This window comes from Pocillopora damicornis, chromosome 12 (genome assembly GCF_964200805.1).
Source record: "Pocillopora damicornis chromosome 12, jaPocDami1.2, whole genome shotgun sequence".
Lineage (NCBI taxonomy): Eukaryota > Metazoa > Cnidaria > Anthozoa > Scleractinia > Pocilloporidae > Pocillopora > Pocillopora damicornis.
Genome location: NC_142681.1, coordinates 5,568,377 through 5,586,057, shown reverse-complemented (window position 1 = coordinate 5,586,057; position 17,681 = coordinate 5,568,377). Strand labels below are relative to the sequence as shown.

The following is a 17,681-nucleotide window of genomic DNA, read 5'->3' as shown; positions in this document are numbered from 1 at the left end:
ATGCAGAAAGCGTTTGAGCTTTAAAATTTAAGATCACGTTTCCTTCATTCCCAATTTCTACTTCTTGGACATAAAAAACAATTACAACAACAACAAAAAGACGCAAAGAGCTCGAAAATCAAAAAAGATGTCTCCCCGCAAAAAGACACTAACTCGCAAAATAAAGCTATCGCAAAATTTTATTTCTACATACTATGAAAGCTGATATGGTGACTTCATTCAAGCCTTTGCAATAACGCTATGTAGAAAAGGAAAACGTAAAGCACGGGAAAAATACGAAGTAACTTCTCAAACCTTTCAATGCGTAATCTTGACTTAAGGGTTGTTTGGAACAATCTTGACAGGAAATAGAATGATGCTCGTCAGCCTTCGAAAATGGGCGAAATGCATACTCCAAAAAGCTTGTGTCAGAATTTTTTCTCTAGAGGCCTAATTTTTACACACTTAATTACAATCGCAACGTCTGTAATCTTGAATTGAAAGTGTCAATTGCACACTTTAGAGGAGGAGATTGATGCTCGTTGGGTAAGTACTAATACTCCTTTGATATTGATGGTGAGTTTAACTGGCTGATACAAGCGGCGACCTCAACAGAATGTAGATTATTTTCAGATATTCCTAAAAAATGTCCTCCAGCCTCAGATTATTTTGTTATAAATGACCTGCTGTGCACTTACTGATTGGGGAATCTGACGGCCAAAAACATGCTATATTCGTAGACCATTTGCAGGCCTCTAAAATAAATTGACTCTCGTCGAGGGTTAGAAAGCAGAGCAAGATGGTTTTTGCAGCGTCTTCCTGAACGACTATTACAAGAGCAGCAGCGTATGCAGGCATGTAGCACCTTCAATCGAAAACTTCTTATGAGGTTTGTCACAACATTTCATCAATAAATCGGAATCTTACTTGAGTGTTTGAGAAGAAACAGCGTTTTAACGCTGCCCTCCGGTTGTGACCGTAATAAAATCGTTCAGATTTTTAATCATGGCTGTACGTAGTCCTTTCAGATCTTCCTCTGCAGATTCTTTGCTTTTCTCCATCTGGGAATGCAGGTTCTCGCATTTCTTTTCGAGATCTTCCAAATGTCTGTCGATCTTCTCTCTATTAGCATTCCAGTCAAAACTCGGAGATAAATACTTTCCGAGTTGCTTACAAACTGAACATGACGTCGATCCTTCGAGAAGTGCAAACTTTTTGAAAAGTGACTTTGCTCTTGAAATCAAGTCATCGCTGCTTTTAAATTCAGCGAAATGCTTCTTCAGCTCCTTCTGAAACAATGCATCTTCTGGCGGCTCAAGAACAGTCATGGGCGGCGTTATTCCTTCACTTGTTTCAGCTTCGGCGCTAACCATAACTTCTGTGTCTTCAGAACGACCACTCAACAAGAAAGATTTCACATTCGAACATTGAAAGACGCCAAGGAAAAACTTTGAAACTTGACTCGGAATCTCGGAAAAATTCCAGGCGGATGAATGGAATCGGGGCATGAGGCGATTATCCCAGCAAACAATGTATTTTCTGGAGACAAATCGCTTTTCGGTTTGCGACGGCAAAATAATGCAGTCTTTCAATTTCTCGTAGGTTTCAATTCGGCGACAAAGATTGAACCTTTGGATATCTGACGCAGAGTAGCACGGTTGCGGAATAACAAGAACCTGTTTTGCCGATTCAAAACGTTCTTTTTCATAGGACAGCATACCATCCAAGTTAGGAGCAAAGAAGCACTCGTTGGATGGAAGCTGATTATCTGGATCGACAACTCCTAACACTTCGCGCGACTCACTCACAAGGACTTTCATCTCTTCCGGGCCATCTATGCACTTCTGCATTTTTCTAATTTCCTTTTTCTTTATTTTGGAAATAATTTCCCGTGCTTCAGGCGTCATTCCGTTGTCTATTTTGGCCAAAAGTTCCTTTCTTCCATTCACACGAAGGAAGTACTTCGCAGAGGTCAAATCGGTTTCCAGTGTTCTTAGAAGGTTATGATGTTCTCTTTGAAGTTCCAGTAGATATCGACTTTCTACACCTTGGCAATGCAGAAGCATCACAGTGAAAATATCCAGGTAGCCAACCTCAAATGGTTTGGAATAGTCAACAATACACAGTGTAAGTGCGTTGCCGTGGTTCTTAGTTATTGCAGAAGTTTTGAAAAGGGCCTTTAAGTGGGGATGTTCGTCACCCGTCGTTCTGGCAAGAATTTCGTCAGACAATAGAAGTTTACCCGCAAATCCTGGACAAATAATTTCAACAACGCTGGGATCATTACTTAGATTGAGTGCTGCTATTTCCTTGATCTTTTGGGCAAGTTCAGGCGCCATAAAACCACTTTCTTCAAGATTCCCATCTTTGGTTTCGAATATAAACTCGCCCTCTGCTAATTCCAAACTTAGTTCGTATGGTTCAAACATGTCTTGAACCTTAGCTACGCGTTCAGCAAACGAGATATCCTTGCTTAAATTGCCAAACTTTGCTCTTCTTTCACGGATTTGCATGACGTCTTCGGCGATTAGAAAGCATTTCTTTTCTTTTAACTGTGACTTTGAAAATCCTAGAAAGCAATACCTTGAGCCGTTGTATTCGACATCCCTGGCTAATATTTTACTAATTTTGTCCCTAGGATAAGACGAAAACTCGAGCATCAAGAGCTTCTTCCATACAGTTTTCTCTAAATCTGTTCCTTGCCTATTTCCTTCGGAGAGAAGCTGATCAATCATTAAACATTTCTTCAATTGTTCCGCTTTTTGTTTGAATAGCAGACATTCCTGGTCACCTTCCTCAGGCTTAATGATGACGTGAATCACGTAAGGTTTCCCATCAGACGGAAACACCGGCAATGGTTCAGTACATGGAATACGGAGAGGCCTTGCCATATCACAGCTTAATTCAGGGATCACCTGGTGGAGGAAAGTCAAACCTCAGCCAAAATTTAAAGAAAAAGTGAAAATGCCTTTCCTGCCTCTTACAAAACTACTTATTCATGGTTTGTGTGAATTTAGCTTAGCATTTTGATCACCGACGGAATGATCGAGCAGTCGATGAATCGCAGCCCAAAGGATTCACGAGTGACAAGGAAGTTTTCAGTCATTCAGTCACGGTTTGCTGATGTCAAAATCAACTTTGCAACAAATGAAACCACAAATTCCGCGTAAATTAAAACAGTCAAGTATGGTTTTAAGATTGGAAAACACTGACATGCACTACAAGAGACAAGTTTGGAGAACTAGGGTCAAATTTCAAGAAGAAAAGCTGTGACAGAAAACAAAAAACTCATTCAACATAAACACTTGTAAAAGATTTCTGTTTCAAAGAGAGTTTTTCTGACAGCGATTACACAATGCAGCCTTGCTCTCTCTAAGTCATGGCGCTAGCTAGAAAAAGAAAATTAAGATCTCTCACTGAAGAACCTTGTTCCCTAATCCAAACAAAACCGAAATCGAAAGGTCACGAAGCTTTTTCCGGGTATGACGAAAATCGTAAACACTGTTACGTGATGATCAGATTCCAAAGAATGTTCTAGAACTGCCTCGTTTAACGAAATGAACGATAAAATTTAAACGACAAAGGTGTTCATGTTATCAATCAGTTGGTCGAGCTAGTCAATATACGCGAATTCGATTCCGCTAACATTTAAGTAGAGAGCGCGCAGATTTTCCATACTTTTGTTTCTCTAATTACTCTTCAAAAGTGAAAATTATAGATCTATCATCAGATTTGGCATGGCAAGGAAATTACTTCCTTTCTTTTCTGCCTTTGGTCGCAGTAACAATGTTACGTTCGTCGAGTAGCAAGATTTCTTCCATAACTTTTGGTGCATTAGATAAACCATTGGTGGAGGGAAGATGGAGGAGTATTAAAGCTAACATCGACAGGCTTTGCATACAACTTACCAAAGCCGTTCATAAAGCTATTCAGTATTGACCGAGCAGTGAGTCGATACGTCAATGATGTTGTTTGACATCTTAATACTTCTACTTACGTTCGCGTGTCCTTGTCACATATCTTCCAAATTTCCTTTGTTGGTAGAATGCAACGAACGAGACCGACGCAGCGCACCAATTCCGCTCAGCTTTATATAAAGTATATAAATAGAGACCCAAGTTCGGGGGAGTCCCCAAACTACATTTGGAAATTACTCGAACATACTTTTCTTATCTATGGCCAAAGGCCCAGTTTATGACCCCTCTGTCAGTGTCTTGTCAATACGATAGCATGTTCAGGATTTATGGCAAAAGCTCGCTAACATCGATTGAAGCTTCGTAGCTGGGGGGAATGCAACAAAAGTTCCCAAATTCCTTTAAAACTAAGGTAAATTTTTGTGAAAAAGAGCTAGTTGACCTGACATATATCATGATATAGTTGCATGACAACGTAAACAAAAGGCAGTCGGCTTTCTTGAAAGGCAGCGATGAACCGTGAACAAAGTTATGGGGGTGATGGTGAGGATTTTTCAAATGTTTATTTTTTTTCTGGAGGTAACCTCTCACGATATTTCTTTCCTCGCGGGAGAAAGTTTGGATTTCTGTATATAATACATAATATTTTTCTTAGCTGAAGAAGTTTTTGCTTTTTTCAGTTAACATTCACTTCCCCAACCACCACCCCCTCAAGTAGAAATTACCAAGGGTCGTTTCGTGAGGTCGATATTGACAAAAATATCCGTGCGGTGAAAAGCTTCAAAAGAAATGTCAGTTGAGTAGGAGGAGCATGTCACTGAGATGACACAATGATTGACTCAAAGTCTAACATTACTTTCTCAGAAATGTCTTAATCTGATTGCGGTATTTCCGAGAAATTCAACTTTTAAATGGACATCAGTGATCAGATGGTGATGCGTACTCACATAAAAAGTTCTGACACTCGCAATCATTAGCAAGCAGGGACACTTTAATAAAGCAGGAAATAAAAACAAAAGGCGCATTAAAAAAAAGTTCCGCAACTACAGGCAACTACATAAAAACAACGAAACATTTCTGCAAACAAAGCTCTGCAATTTTACAAACACATCGTCATATGCAAATATTAAATATAGCTCATAAGAGGAACTAGAGCCAGTTTATAAACTAGGCCGGGATGCTTTTAGCAGCAGAATTATAGCCAAGATTATTACAACTGAGATTACAAGATAGAGAAGTAAGAAGTTTGCATGTTTTACAAATCCACAGGCAACTGAGCAGGAAATCAAAATTTGTGATTGGGCATATCCGCGGAAAATATTTTGAGTCGGTCAATCTAGCAAATAAACAGCTCTGCTTTTCTTACCAGCGCAGGCACAGCAACAGCATACTGTTGCACTTAAGGGGGCCGTCTCGTCAGATTTTTGCGAATGGTTGGTCATTCAACCACTTTTTGGTTTTCGCTTTAAATCGATAGTTTAACCTATCTAATTTGAGGTTTTGAAGTCTTTTTCAATTAATTTTACCGGTAAAAGCTGAAAAACGCAATTTCCGTAACTATGTCTATCAATGATGATCGGTTGCTATGGAAATAGAATTCAAAATCGACCCTAGTCCTAGAGATTTCTCGAATCAACGCCCTCTGAGTTCTGTTTCCAGAGGTCCCTATCCGATTCCTGCATTTAAAGTAACTTTCTAGGGCCAGGTTGCCCAGTTAACGAAACATGCTAATCATAGTACTAGCTTTGTACTTTCTGCCTCAATTGGAAAGGTTCTCGACTATGAGTGTCTTTCAAAGATTTGCAATATGTGCACCCAGAAGAAGGCCACTATGTCTGAGGAAGAATTCGAGGCATGGCAAGATCAGCATGCTTGTGATGGCAATTTTGGTGGCTCTAGCCCAAGTATGGAATTAGAGGCTGCCAAAAGATTTGGGAAAGAAGTCAAGATTACAAGCGACGTTATAAGTTCATGAATTCTGATGGAGACTCTAAATCCTATGGTTCTGTTTGGAATTACTATGGTGTTTGTGACTTGTGTTACAAAAATAAAGAACTGCACAAATCCCCAAAAAATATGAACAATGGCAAAAAACAGAAGAGTACAAAGAATGGGACAACAGTCATCTCACAGGGGCAGCAGATTGTAATCGTGTTATAAAACGTGACTGCATTGGTCATGTGTAGAAAAGGAAACACGATGTTATGGTCAAGGCTGGCATTGGTGTTGGAACCTTTACAAAAAAAGGAAGTAAAAAGAGAGATTAAGAGAGTGTCACAAACAGGGAAAAGAATTCAGGGACAACACAAAAAGTACAGACTTGCCAAGAGCCAAGCAAGGAAAAGGGATGAGAACAAGACACTTAACAAAGAAGGCACAACATATGAGGCTGGAGCCTCTAATTTTTAGCTCCCAGGAGTGTAAAAATGACTCAAAATATTTAATTTTCACTTCTTTTCATTTCAAAATTGTTGAAGAGTGATATTTTGGAGCTTAATGATGCTATAAGCACCTTCAAGTGATATGGCATTGGTTAAAGAAAGAGTTTTCCCTTGTGTCAACTTTAACAGCAGTTTTCTCAAAACTGCCCTTTCGTGGTAGTTGCCATCTGCCTCCACCTTTTTTTACTTCAATTTATGACCTTGGAATTGATGTGAAAATTGGCACAGGCTATCCTTTTAATGTAAGCTGTGATCCTATGAAGCAAAATTGAATTAAGTTAAATAATTAAGGAGATATTAGATCCACATCCTTATAAGGAAGTGTTTGGTTGCCATGGTATTGCCAAAGACCCTCCCCCAAATCCACTCCACAGGATCATGGTTTAATCCATGATAGTTATGCCTAAGAAGTTATAACCTTTTCCCATTAATTCTGTCTGAAAAAAAGTATGGGGGACAGACAGCATCCCCCATTTTATGATATGAAATTCAGAAGTTAATAATTAACTATGGTTTAACCATTTCATCTCGATTTTGATTTCCTGGATAGGTCTTTCTGAAGTGATGAACTGATCAAAATTTCATAGTTTTTTATAATATTGTTAAAGAGTTTTGTTTCTTTAAAGATGCTTACTACATTTGTCTAAAATTTGACTAGATGGCCCCTGGATGGGGGGAAATCCCTTTTCATCAAGCCCAGCCAAACAATATAGCACCTAATAACAATTCATTAACCCTTTAACTCCCAAGATCTCATTAGTATTTCTCCTTACTGTCTTTCATATAGCTCTTGTGATGTTAGTTTGGAGAATTTGGTATTGGATCAATTAATAATACCCTAACTAATATTTTTCTTTATTCTCATCTCTTGTCTGCTTGATACTGTTAGGAGAAATTCTGTCTTGGTCACTCATTGGAGTTGAAGGATTAATAACCCACATAAGGGACTAGTCATTATTCATGGCTGGGAGAGGGGGGGAAGGGGGGTAAGGATGGGAGGAGGGGAGGGGGTCGGATGATCTTGGGGGGATCACATGGTTTTCAGGAGGAATTGGAGAATGGAGGGGAGATCAGTTGTCACCAACAAAGACTTAGGGAAGACTGTAGAAATTTAACTGCAAATTACAAAGAGGGGGGCTTATTGGAATGTACATTACACCACTCTCTTTCCTCTCCTTCTTTTTGACCATCGTTAACCCCCTTGATACAAATTTCTCCTCTCCTCAGCCTCCACTGCCGTAAATTCAGAGATGGCAACCATAATTTTCACTAAGATAATACCGAGCACTCGCCCGCCAAAATTACACCCTACCGCAGGCTACCTTATAGAGGGAGAAAGGTAAATTTTGTTGCGACACAACAAAAATCCTACGGCGATATATAATGACAAGAGACGAGAAACTGATAGAACTTATCCACGTTACCCATGGCAATTTCTATTTCAAATTTCCTGCTACGCCGGGAAGTTATCCATATTCATACCTCCCATGATAACGCGGTGAACGATCTCGATATCATCTGTCTTTGCGGATTTCGGTGATCACGTTTTAAATTAGTTTTTAAAAGCTGTTACCACTCACTATCGAAACAAATTTATAAGTGTTTACCTCACCATTCGAATACTTAATGATATAATAGTTTACATTCGCTTGATAATGACTAGTCCCTAACTTCAACCGTTACATACAACTACATATACCACTCTTTTACGTTTGTCTATAATGTAAATTGCAACGAGACATTTAGTACATTTCATTTAATTTTGGAACAAATATGTACCTTACATGGGGACTAAAAAAGCACTGCTACTCGTGGGCTTACTATATTTAACATTTAAAATGAGCCACTTTAGTTACCTTCATTACATAATTTGAAATAACACAGTATTCAAGTTACTCTACATAGCAGAGCAAAAAGCAGAGCCAAAAAGTTTTTTAAAAATAGGCTTTGCTGCAGTTAGTCTCGTTTTAACATTTTTGGAAGCGTAGCAAAAGAACTTATTCATCTATTGCTTTGTTAGCTCTTCATCTCATCTCTTCTGTTTATATCACTTTCACCCATCACAATGCATTTTGTAACAATTGTTACGCAACATTTAAACAACTTTTAGTTTCGACAAAAACGCAACCAACTCAAGGATTCTCGTTTACGAACTTCTAGCAGTCAAAGTTGAGTACAGACTTGTTACGAGTTCTCTTTAGGACGAATGACTATTTCATCAGACTTGAAACACATTGAAAGATTTTTCTTGATGTAAGCTCTTTAAAATGGGTCAATAACTCTTTAAGCTGAGTTATCCTTGTCACCTAATCGTCTCAAGTTCAAAAAGAGAAAACTTATGCACTGAACTCATAGCCAGTGAGAGCAACAACCCAAATCAAAGCGAATGTATAGTTTCATTAAGACAAATCAGTCACAGCACTGAGACTGGAAAGTGTCTGCATTGATCGCAGACTAAAGTAGTTCTTGTGCTAAATGCGGCTATTTTCGTAAAATTCTTCGACGAACTTTTCTGATTCCCTGTCAAATTCTTTCCAAACTTGGGGCGACGCTGGCTTCCCTTGGTAACCAGGCAAGGAACGACGTATTCGGGCGGTGATTGAAACGGCAGAGTCTTCGTGCACATCATCGACGTCTTCTCCTCCTCCTCCTAAAAGAGGTGATCGCTCCGCTGAATGATAATTAACAGAAGCAGAGGGTCTTGGTTGTGGCAAGGTTTCCAACCTTTCCAGCTCTTTCGACAAATCATCACTGTTTGCCATCAAGTTTGCAGCCTGATGGTTCATCTTGCTAAGCTTTGTACATTCTTTAGAATATGGGCCATGTGTCTCTGCAAACTTCATGTAAACATCGCCAATCCTTCGAAGTAAGTCTTCCTCAAAAGAGGCAAAGTAGTGTATCAATTCATCTCGATATTTCTTCTTTTTCTTAAGAACATGGAATATTCTTTGAAACCAGCTTTTAACAGTGGTTGTGGCGTCTTCGAACCGTTTTGACTGATAGCGACAGGGTGTATCTCTTTTCTGCTTTGGAATCAGTTCTTGATCCCAGCTGACGAAAAACTTATTTGCACCAGAATTGTCAAACGCGTGTCGGTGGTTTACGGGTAGCACGAGGCAGTCCTTGAGATTCTCATAGTCCAGCCTCTCTTGGCTTAGCTTCAACACTTGTATGTCTCCAGGATGATAGCAGGGGTCAGGGCAAACCACGAGCTCTTCAAATTCTTCGTCATTTTGCAGGGTTGGTTTGAAGTAACACTCTCCTTTCTTAAGCTTCCCATAAGGGTCACCAACCCCGAACACCACTCTTGCTTTGGGTACCAAAATTCTTGTACGTACTGCGCGACGTCTTTGTGGTTCGCCATTATTTGCATTCTCGAAAGACTGAGCAAGCATCTTCTCTACTTCACCTCGTTGCAGACTGGCCAAAACTTCTCTTTCGGTTGTTGCCTTTCGTCCAGTAAGTTGGCAGAAATAATTGCCAGACGCAGAATTCGTACACATACTCTTCAATAGAGTCAAATAGCCATTCTGCAGTGACCTGAGATGGTTTATCGACACACCTCTGATTGCCAGAAACATGACCAATCGAGAATCAAGGTAGCCGTTCACGTCAGAAGCGGAATGATCAACAATTCCAATAAAAGGAATTGCCTCGCCGTCCTTCTTGCTGGAAGTGGAAAACAAGCGCATGGACTTGCGGAATTGGACTAGGGGAACGTTCATTAGAGTTTCTCGAACTACCAAAATACCCTGAAGGCCTTGGTTGCTCACTTGAAGGGCACTAGGTGCAGGGTGATCCACGCCAAGCTTGGGTCGCACCTTGAGGGTGAATCCCGGAGACATGAAACCACGACCGTTAGTGAAAGGGCGAGGCATCTTTTCAAAGAATCTGCCTTTCACATCAGGCTCTTCTCCAATATCATCCTCACTAAGCTTCACTAAGTGTTCAAATGGAACGAATAACGAGCCAATTTCACTAGCGCGTTTTCGAACATTTGTTGTATTAGCGAAATCGCCAAACCGTGCGAGGAGATCGTGAATTTCAGTATCTGAGGCGTTCATAAAGTAGCACTTTCTCTCCCAGAGGTGACTGTCGGAATGTCCAAGGAAACGATACGAACCACGGTTACTGCCATCACAATATAAGCCTCGCCTCAAGACATCCTCGCAGAAGATCTTTTTCTTATTTTTTTCCGTCAGTTTTGTGTTGAAAGAGACGGCTATTAGCTTCTCGGGAAACGATGGGTCCTTCTGCCTCATGTGTTCAAACAGAAGGGTTTTATCGAGTTTTTTAATCCCCTTCTCGTATTGTGTTTCGTCTTCGCCATTAAATTCCACGTATTTGATGTAAACTTCATCACCGGTGGGAGGAGCGATGTTGTCTTGGAAACTGATGCATATAGCAAAAGCCATGAGACCCAGTTATCGCGAAGAAATCGTAAGATTGCTGTTGATAGGGAGACAAGGAGTTGTTAATTGACCTTTTCCAACGCCACTGTAGATTCGATTGTAGCTTACATGTTTCAAAACTTGTCATTTATGTAGCACTTTTAAAAAGATTTAACGTTTGGAAATGATCCGATGTGTTTGCGAATAGCACATTGGAAAAATGTGTGAGTGCTGAACAAGCTTCAATATTGCAACTAGACTCGATGACGTCAAATTTACGCTGCTAATTTACAGAAATGGGAAATTGCGATCGACGGTATAACTGTACATAAACTTATGTTTCCAACGTGTACAACACAGAAAAACTATGGGAATATATATATTCATATTCCACTTGATGGTTTGGTGTGTAGTATCGCTGAATATTTGGACGAGTTGCGTCGTATTTTGACGAGCCCGTAGGGCAAGTCAAAATACAAACAACGCCAGAGAATCCAGAAGTAGAAAACATCATACAAAATGCCAACGAATCGTTCTCCATGAAACATAAAGATACCAAACTTTAAGTTCAAACTCGATCAATCTTATCGCCGATACTGCTGAGCTATGTATATCGAGTAAGAGGTCAAATTCTGTAAGTCGCAACGAGACCGACTGATATACTAGTCAAGAAGAAGTATTCTTCCGTAAACAGCTCAGCTGTTCGCAAATTAAACGTACCACTTCAAGTTTATCTGTTCTAGGGCAAGATGGAAGGAAGCTGATGGTTACATCAATTTCTTTATACTGACAATGAACCTGATTGATAACCTCATTTTTCACTGGCAAGAGCAAACTTGAACTTATTCGATCATAGCTAGTTGAGTTAGCTTGGCTATTGAATAATCTCCCTCAATGGCTGTTCAGACTATAGTCAGTTTCATTCTAACCGAGCAAGGTAAAAAACGTTTCAGTGATGTCTCTAGAAAATAGCTAAATACCTTCAATCTGACTTCCCCATCACAAATCTTGTTTCCTTCAACGGTAGAGTGCAAGGAACTACACTGATGCAGTGAACAATTTGTTTTTTTGAAAGTGGACCGCAACCGAAAGCAAAACTTGGGGGAATCCCCTGACCGCAATTGAATATTACTTAGACATCCTTTTTTTAACATTTGGCTGAAGGCCCATTTTGTAACTCTCTCCGGCTTGGTGCCTTTGATATGTTGACATGTTCACAACAATGGGAAACGTTAACATCAATTAAAAGCTTGGTAGGGGATGCGAAGAAATTCCAAATTCGTAAAAAACAAGTGCAAATGTCTGAGAATAAAACCTGATTGTTCTGGCATATGAAAATAAATACCGACATGACATCGCAATAAAAAGGCGATCGAGTTTGTAAATAAACAGAATCGGTAAGCGACGAACAATGGGAAAGTTAAGGGGACGAGAATAGGAATTTTTCAAATTGTATAATTGTTCTTCGGTGAAATCTCTTGCGTGATTATTCCGTGCTGTAAAAAGTTTAGACAGCTGTAAACGATTGATGATATTTTTTTTAACTGCTCGCATGTCTAATATCAGTTTCTTAGAAATGTGTTTATCTGATTGAGGTATTTCCGAGAAATTCAACCTCTTAACTGACGTCAATGGTCTGTTCTCGAAAAAGTATTTCAATTGCAAACGAGCAGGGAACCTAAACAAGAAATAAAGCACAAAAGATGCATAAAAAATGCCACATGCAGCTACATAAAAACAAAGAAACTATCAATTACGTGAAGGAACTCTGCACGAATGTCTAGACGCTATAGGGGAATTTCCCAAACACATCGTCATATACAAATTCAGCACCATGGGAACTGTAGTAAACAAGGCTGTGGCGTTTTTATTAGCGGAAATGCACTGAGTCGAGATTATTTTATCTGAAGAGTCGGTTAAGGAAAGAGAAGATTTACCAGCAAAGTTGCAAGGTAGGTAAGTAAGAAGTTTGCTTGCTTTACAAATCCCCTGGCAAAGCAGGAACCAAAAGTCGCAAAATCAACGAGACAGCCGAATTTGGTGTTGTTAAAAGACAACTCGAAGAGTAAAGCATCTCTCGAGTTTTACGCTCGCCTCTGATTATGTCTGTAGAAATTAAGTCTCTTTCGCGCAAACGATCAATTAAACATGAGCTCGTGAGAAGGGTCAGGACAGTTATTTGTCAGTCAAGCACATACTCAAGCTAAAAAACCGAAATAAACAAAATGCGGGTTTTCCCGGCCGCATCTTCTCTTTATCAGGAAGAACAGGGCCCTAGAGGAATATAGAAATCTCTTTAAACACGAAAAAGTACTCCAGTAATAACGTGAATCTAATGTCTCTCTTGGTAAATCTTCGTTTATGCCGTCGCAAAGGCACGGTTTCCGACTTAAAACAACTAATCGGCGAGCGGTATTCATGTATTCTGTTCAATGCTTGCGACAACCGCATTTCACGTTTTTCGACAATGACACGTAAATGCTATCATAGGTTTTTCTCTTCGGAGTAAATCAGGAAATTTATCCTTAATTAACCTCAACTTGACAAACTTCATTTGCAATTCAATCGCTGAAGCAGGAAATTAATTGAAACACATGTGTACTTTATAATTTCGCATAAAAATTTCATTTTCGCTCTTACCGACTGAACTTCAAAATTGTAGAATTCCGAATAGAAATTGTAAGAGAAACAGAGATTCCATTTGTCACAAAAACAGTTGATTGCCAGTCGGAAAAACCCCTATTTAAACGATGATGCATAGAATTAATTATTCTTGTCTAGATAGTTCGATTGTGCGCATCCAAGCCTTTCAAAACTCGTCATTCCTCAAAAACTCAGATCTGTCAAATGTTTAAAAATTAAACCTTCGATAAGATGGAAAAAGAAAATCCAATAAGAAACAATTTTTAAGAAAGTGTAAACCCTTGATGGTCGGTGAAAGGAAACCGAAAGTGATGACACTGCGGGAATTTTTGCTGACATGCAGCTGCAAGTTCTAAAGGCCGAACATATGAAATACAAAACCGAACAAACAAGATAGCCTTCTCGCATGGCACATCCTGATTGGTCCCACCAAATATCTTACATCGTCTACAACAATTGCTGAGGCTAAAATTAGTGTAAAGGGGAATGTCCCTATCGTTTCTGACCTTAAACAGCATACGTATTCAACTAATGCAGTCACGAGGCACACACTGTGTTCATAATACCTCCGGAGAAGGTTTGGATGTAATGCTTAGTTAACAGAATCGCTTGATTTAACCGCTTGGTTAACAGAAGTTTGGAAAAGCAGGGTAAGGAACTAAATAATCAGTGACTGAAATTAATCAATTGATATCACTATCAGTTAGGAATGATCTTTCTTTGTGGATTTTATTGCCGAGCATCCAGTTCTAGCCCTGCTGACTCATTGTGTTCCGTATATCTGTTTTAGATCAGTTTCTTAATTTATCTAAGCTAGAACGCGACATGAATTCCTTCAGAGCACCTTACCAGACTTACATCAACTCGGTGAAAAATGCAAAATCCCAAGGCTTAATTGCAAATTTTAATACAAAGTGTCTTAAGTTAGTATACATACATCCTCCAATTGAGCAATATTATACAATATGATGTGATAAATCGATAATTCCGGCAATGGTATGTAAATGACTAATCGTTGTCTGTCCGCTGTCTAACGGACCGGGTCATGTATCAATTCAACTACTCCTCGTCTTGAAGAGGGCATAAATATTTGAGTTAATAACAAGGAAAAAGGGTTATATTTTATGGCACGCGAGGTCCTTTCCAGAAATGAGCTTATTGTTTGGGTGTTCCGGGGTATCTCAGCGGCGCTCACAATGTTTGTAAGTGTATTCATTCATTCAAGCTCTGAATCTGTTTAATTATAGGAAATAGAGTCGAAGATTTCCGAACCCTGTCAGTCTTCAAAATACATCAAATGGCCTATCATCTCTGCATAGACGAGCCAGACACTCTTAGGCCAGTAGAGACCACCAAAGATAATGTCCACCTAATTCATGTACAATTCCATGGCACCGGTCGAAACGACTATAGAGTTGAGTATGAAAAGCACAAGAGCACCATGCTGACAGAATACCTGAGACAACGTGATGGGCCTGACTTCCACGAAAATCTCATGAAGCTGACTTTTGATATCACGCCTGTCGAAGATGCAAACAAGTTCTGCCGAAGCGTTTTGGAAAGGGGGATATTTTGTCGTCGGCGCCCATACATCTACCTCGGTCACTCGGATGAGCAGCTTGCCAAAAAATCTTGTTACTTTATTGCGGCAAAACATGAAGAAATCCACGACCTCTTGTCAAAGTTTGGAGACTTTTCTGATGAGAAAAACGCGGCAAAGCGTGCCAGCAAAATCGCCATGCTCTTTTCACCATTGACCGAAACTGTACAATTGGCTGAAAATGATTTCAAAGTCGAACCAGATGTGACAAGTAGAGTTTTCCCCTCGCACACTTTCACCGATGGATGTGGTTTCATGTCCTCAGAATTCGCTTCCGAAGTGCAAGAAGTCTTAGGTCTTGACTACCAGCCTAGCGCCGTCCACGTACGCTATCGAGGCATCGAGGGAATGCTAATTCTTAAAGAAGATCTGGGTGGCATTAAAGTGCAGTTCCACAAATCAATGCAAAAGTTCCTGGACCCTGATAAGAAAGAGCCTGACGTTTTAAACACCGTCAATGTCATGGGTTATTCACGCCCATTCACCAATGGTTATCTTAACTCACGGATGATCATGTTGCTGGAAGAACGTGGTGTTTCTGCAAAGAGTCTTGAGGCCTTACAAGATGGCTACTATGAGTTACTGGAAGGCATAAACAAAAAAACGTCTGATTATTTCCTAACTTTAAAGGGGGAGATTCATCTTTTGCAAGAAATCCAAGACAAAGGAATTGACGGTCGCACAAAAAGGGAACTTAAGCGTTTACAGAAGCGCGAGCTGGAAGAAATGGAGAAAGCTAAGTACACAAGAGTTCTTGTCCCCAAATCTCGAGAAGTATTTGCTGTGTGCGATCCTCTCAACAAGTTGAACTATGGCGAGTGTTACTTCAATCCCACTGTCGATGGTGACAAGGCACGAGATTTTACTGCCGGCCAGAAGTTTGTAGTGATGCGAAGCCACTGTTGTCATCCAGGAGATGTGCGTGTGTTGAAAATGACTAACAAAAGAAAAGAATACGAGAAACTGAGGGATTGTCTGGTGTTACCCGTCAAAGGTCCACGCCCCCATGCGTTTGAGTGTTTCGGAGGTGACGTGAGTGGAAAAAAATTCTTCGTCAGCTGGGATGAAAACATCCTTCCAAGTGGAAAAGAGAAACCATGCAACTATTCGCCCTCCGTTAAAGCTAAAATCTCCGCAGCTGCGGCTCACTCTGTCTCCAAACTTACTTCACAACTTAAGAGAACCAACCCAAGCAAAGGAGTGGAAGACAGAAAGGAAATGGAGCTGTATTTTGCCACATATTCTGATCAAATAAGCAAAGAGATCGAACAGGCGTACATGCAATGTGCAAAGACATCGGGCCTCTTATCCAAAGAATTTCGACACCTCTGCAAGATGTTGTACCGAGCCACCATTCCTGGAGAAGATCTTCAGAATTTGCAGAAAGAGCTAAAAAGCGTGGAGCCAGAAATACTCTCAGGAAAGAGCACAGGTCTACCAATTGACCACGAAACTACCAGAAACCAGTTTACAAGTTTAGCAGGAAGTTTGGATTCATCACTCGATGAAGAGGATGATTTCGAGGAGCGGCTGTCACTCGGAAACAACACCCTGTCCGCGACGACTGTATGCGAAAGTAGCTCAGGAGATCCCTGTCAAAGTGGTATTAAAATATGGCAAAAGATTGACGACAAAGCCAAGGAATTTGTTCTTCGTATGCAGCATGAAACGAGGAAGAGCGTCGTGTAATTTTCAGAATAGCCGTTTATTTGTTTTAGTAGCGTAATCATTACTGAGTTGACTACAAATTATACCTTTTCTTCGCTGCGAAACATTTGTGAGGAAAAAAAAAAAAAAAAAGAATGCGCTAGTGATTGAAACTATAATTTTTCTGCGTGTCCTACGCAGATACGAACTTGCTGCACTGACACCTTTGTTGGATGGTCACGCAAACACCTTCGCTAGATGGTCAAGCAACGGTTTCTATTCGGCTTATTACCATCTAACTGTACAATTAATGTGAAATATACACTATGAACTGTCGGCAGCTTCTTTTTATTCTATCATAAGGTATTAAAGACAATATACATAACAAATTTTTTGCTGAATATTATAACCTTCATCATCGAAAAAATCGATAAGTTATGTCACATAATAAGTGTAAAATAAAACGAGTATTTCTGTGTTTGTTCAGACTATATTCAGTTTCATTCTCACCGAGCAAGGTAGTAAACGTGTCAGTTATGTCGCTAGACAATAGCTAAATACCTTCAATCTGACTTCCCCTTTACATATCTTGTTTCCTTCAACGGTAGAGTGCAGCGAACTACACTGATGCAGTAAACCAATTTGTTTTTTTAAAGTGGACCGAAACCGAAAGCAAAACTCGGGGGAATCCCCTGACTGCAGTTAAGCATGGACATACTTTTCTAATATTTGGCTAAGGGCCCATTTTGTGACTCTCTCTTGGTGCCTTTAATATGTTAACATGTTGATGGGAAACGTTAACGCCGGTTGAAGCGATGCGAAGAAATTCCAAATTTGTAAAAAAAAAAAAAAAGAAATACCGACATGACATCCCGATAAAAAGGCGACCAGTTGTAAATAAACATAATCGGTAGGCGACGAACCATGAGAAATGTATGGGGGGTGAGTGTGGATATTTTTCAAGTTGTATAACTGTTCTTCGGCGAAACCTTTTGCGTGATTATTCCACGCTGTAAGAAGTTTAGATATATATGTGTAAGCAATTGATGATACTTTTCCCTAACAA

The 17,681-nt window shown here is 39.9% G+C and overlaps 3 protein-coding genes across 6 annotated transcripts; 1 reads left to right on the top strand and 2 right to left on the bottom strand.

Moving 5' to 3' along the window:
- Positions 1-161: 161 nt before the first annotated feature.
- On the bottom strand, positions 162-4,821 carry LOC149036189 (uncharacterized). Of its 2 annotated transcripts, none has more exons than XM_089189558.1 (2): positions 3,888-4,821; positions 162-2,894 (listed from the first exon to the last, which is right to left on the bottom strand). In XM_089189558.1, exon 2 carries the CDS (start codon positions 2,868-2,870, stop codon positions 933-935), a length of 1,938 nt encoding a protein of 645 aa, XP_089045684.1. In that variant the 5' UTR covers positions 2,871-2,894; positions 3,888-4,821; the 3' UTR covers positions 162-932. The 2 variants fall into 2 exon arrangements, with proteins under 2 accessions (XP_089045684.1, XP_089045683.1); XM_089189557.1 differs by having other exon boundaries at positions 3,977-4,818.
- Positions 4,822-8,075: 3,254 nt separating this feature from the next.
- On the bottom strand, positions 8,076-17,272 carry LOC113670622 (uncharacterized). 2 transcript variants are annotated; one of them, XM_089189556.1, is made up of 2 exons: positions 17,177-17,272; positions 8,076-10,783 (listed from the first exon to the last, which is right to left on the bottom strand). In XM_089189556.1, exon 2 carries the CDS (start codon positions 10,747-10,749, stop codon positions 8,806-8,808), a length of 1,944 nt encoding a protein of 647 aa, XP_089045682.1. In that variant the 5' UTR covers positions 10,750-10,783; positions 17,177-17,272; the 3' UTR covers positions 8,076-8,805. The 2 variants fall into 2 exon arrangements, with proteins under 2 accessions (XP_089045682.1, XP_027042590.2); XM_027186789.2 differs by lacking the exon at positions 17,177-17,272 and adding an exon at positions 11,706-11,846.
- LOC113670621 (uncharacterized) lies at positions 12,358-17,093 on the top strand. Of its 2 annotated transcripts, none has more exons than XM_089189555.1 (2): positions 12,358-12,677; positions 14,616-17,093. In XM_089189555.1, the coding sequence occupies exon 2, from the start codon at positions 14,666-14,668 to the stop codon at positions 16,655-16,657; it is 1,992 nt and encodes a 663-aa protein (XP_089045681.1). In that variant the 5' UTR covers positions 12,358-12,677; positions 14,616-14,665; the 3' UTR covers positions 16,658-17,093. The 2 variants fall into 2 exon arrangements, with proteins under 2 accessions (XP_089045681.1, XP_089045680.1); XM_089189554.1 differs by lacking the exon at positions 12,358-12,677 and adding an exon at positions 13,580-14,018.
- Positions 17,273-17,681: the final 409 nt, after the last annotated feature.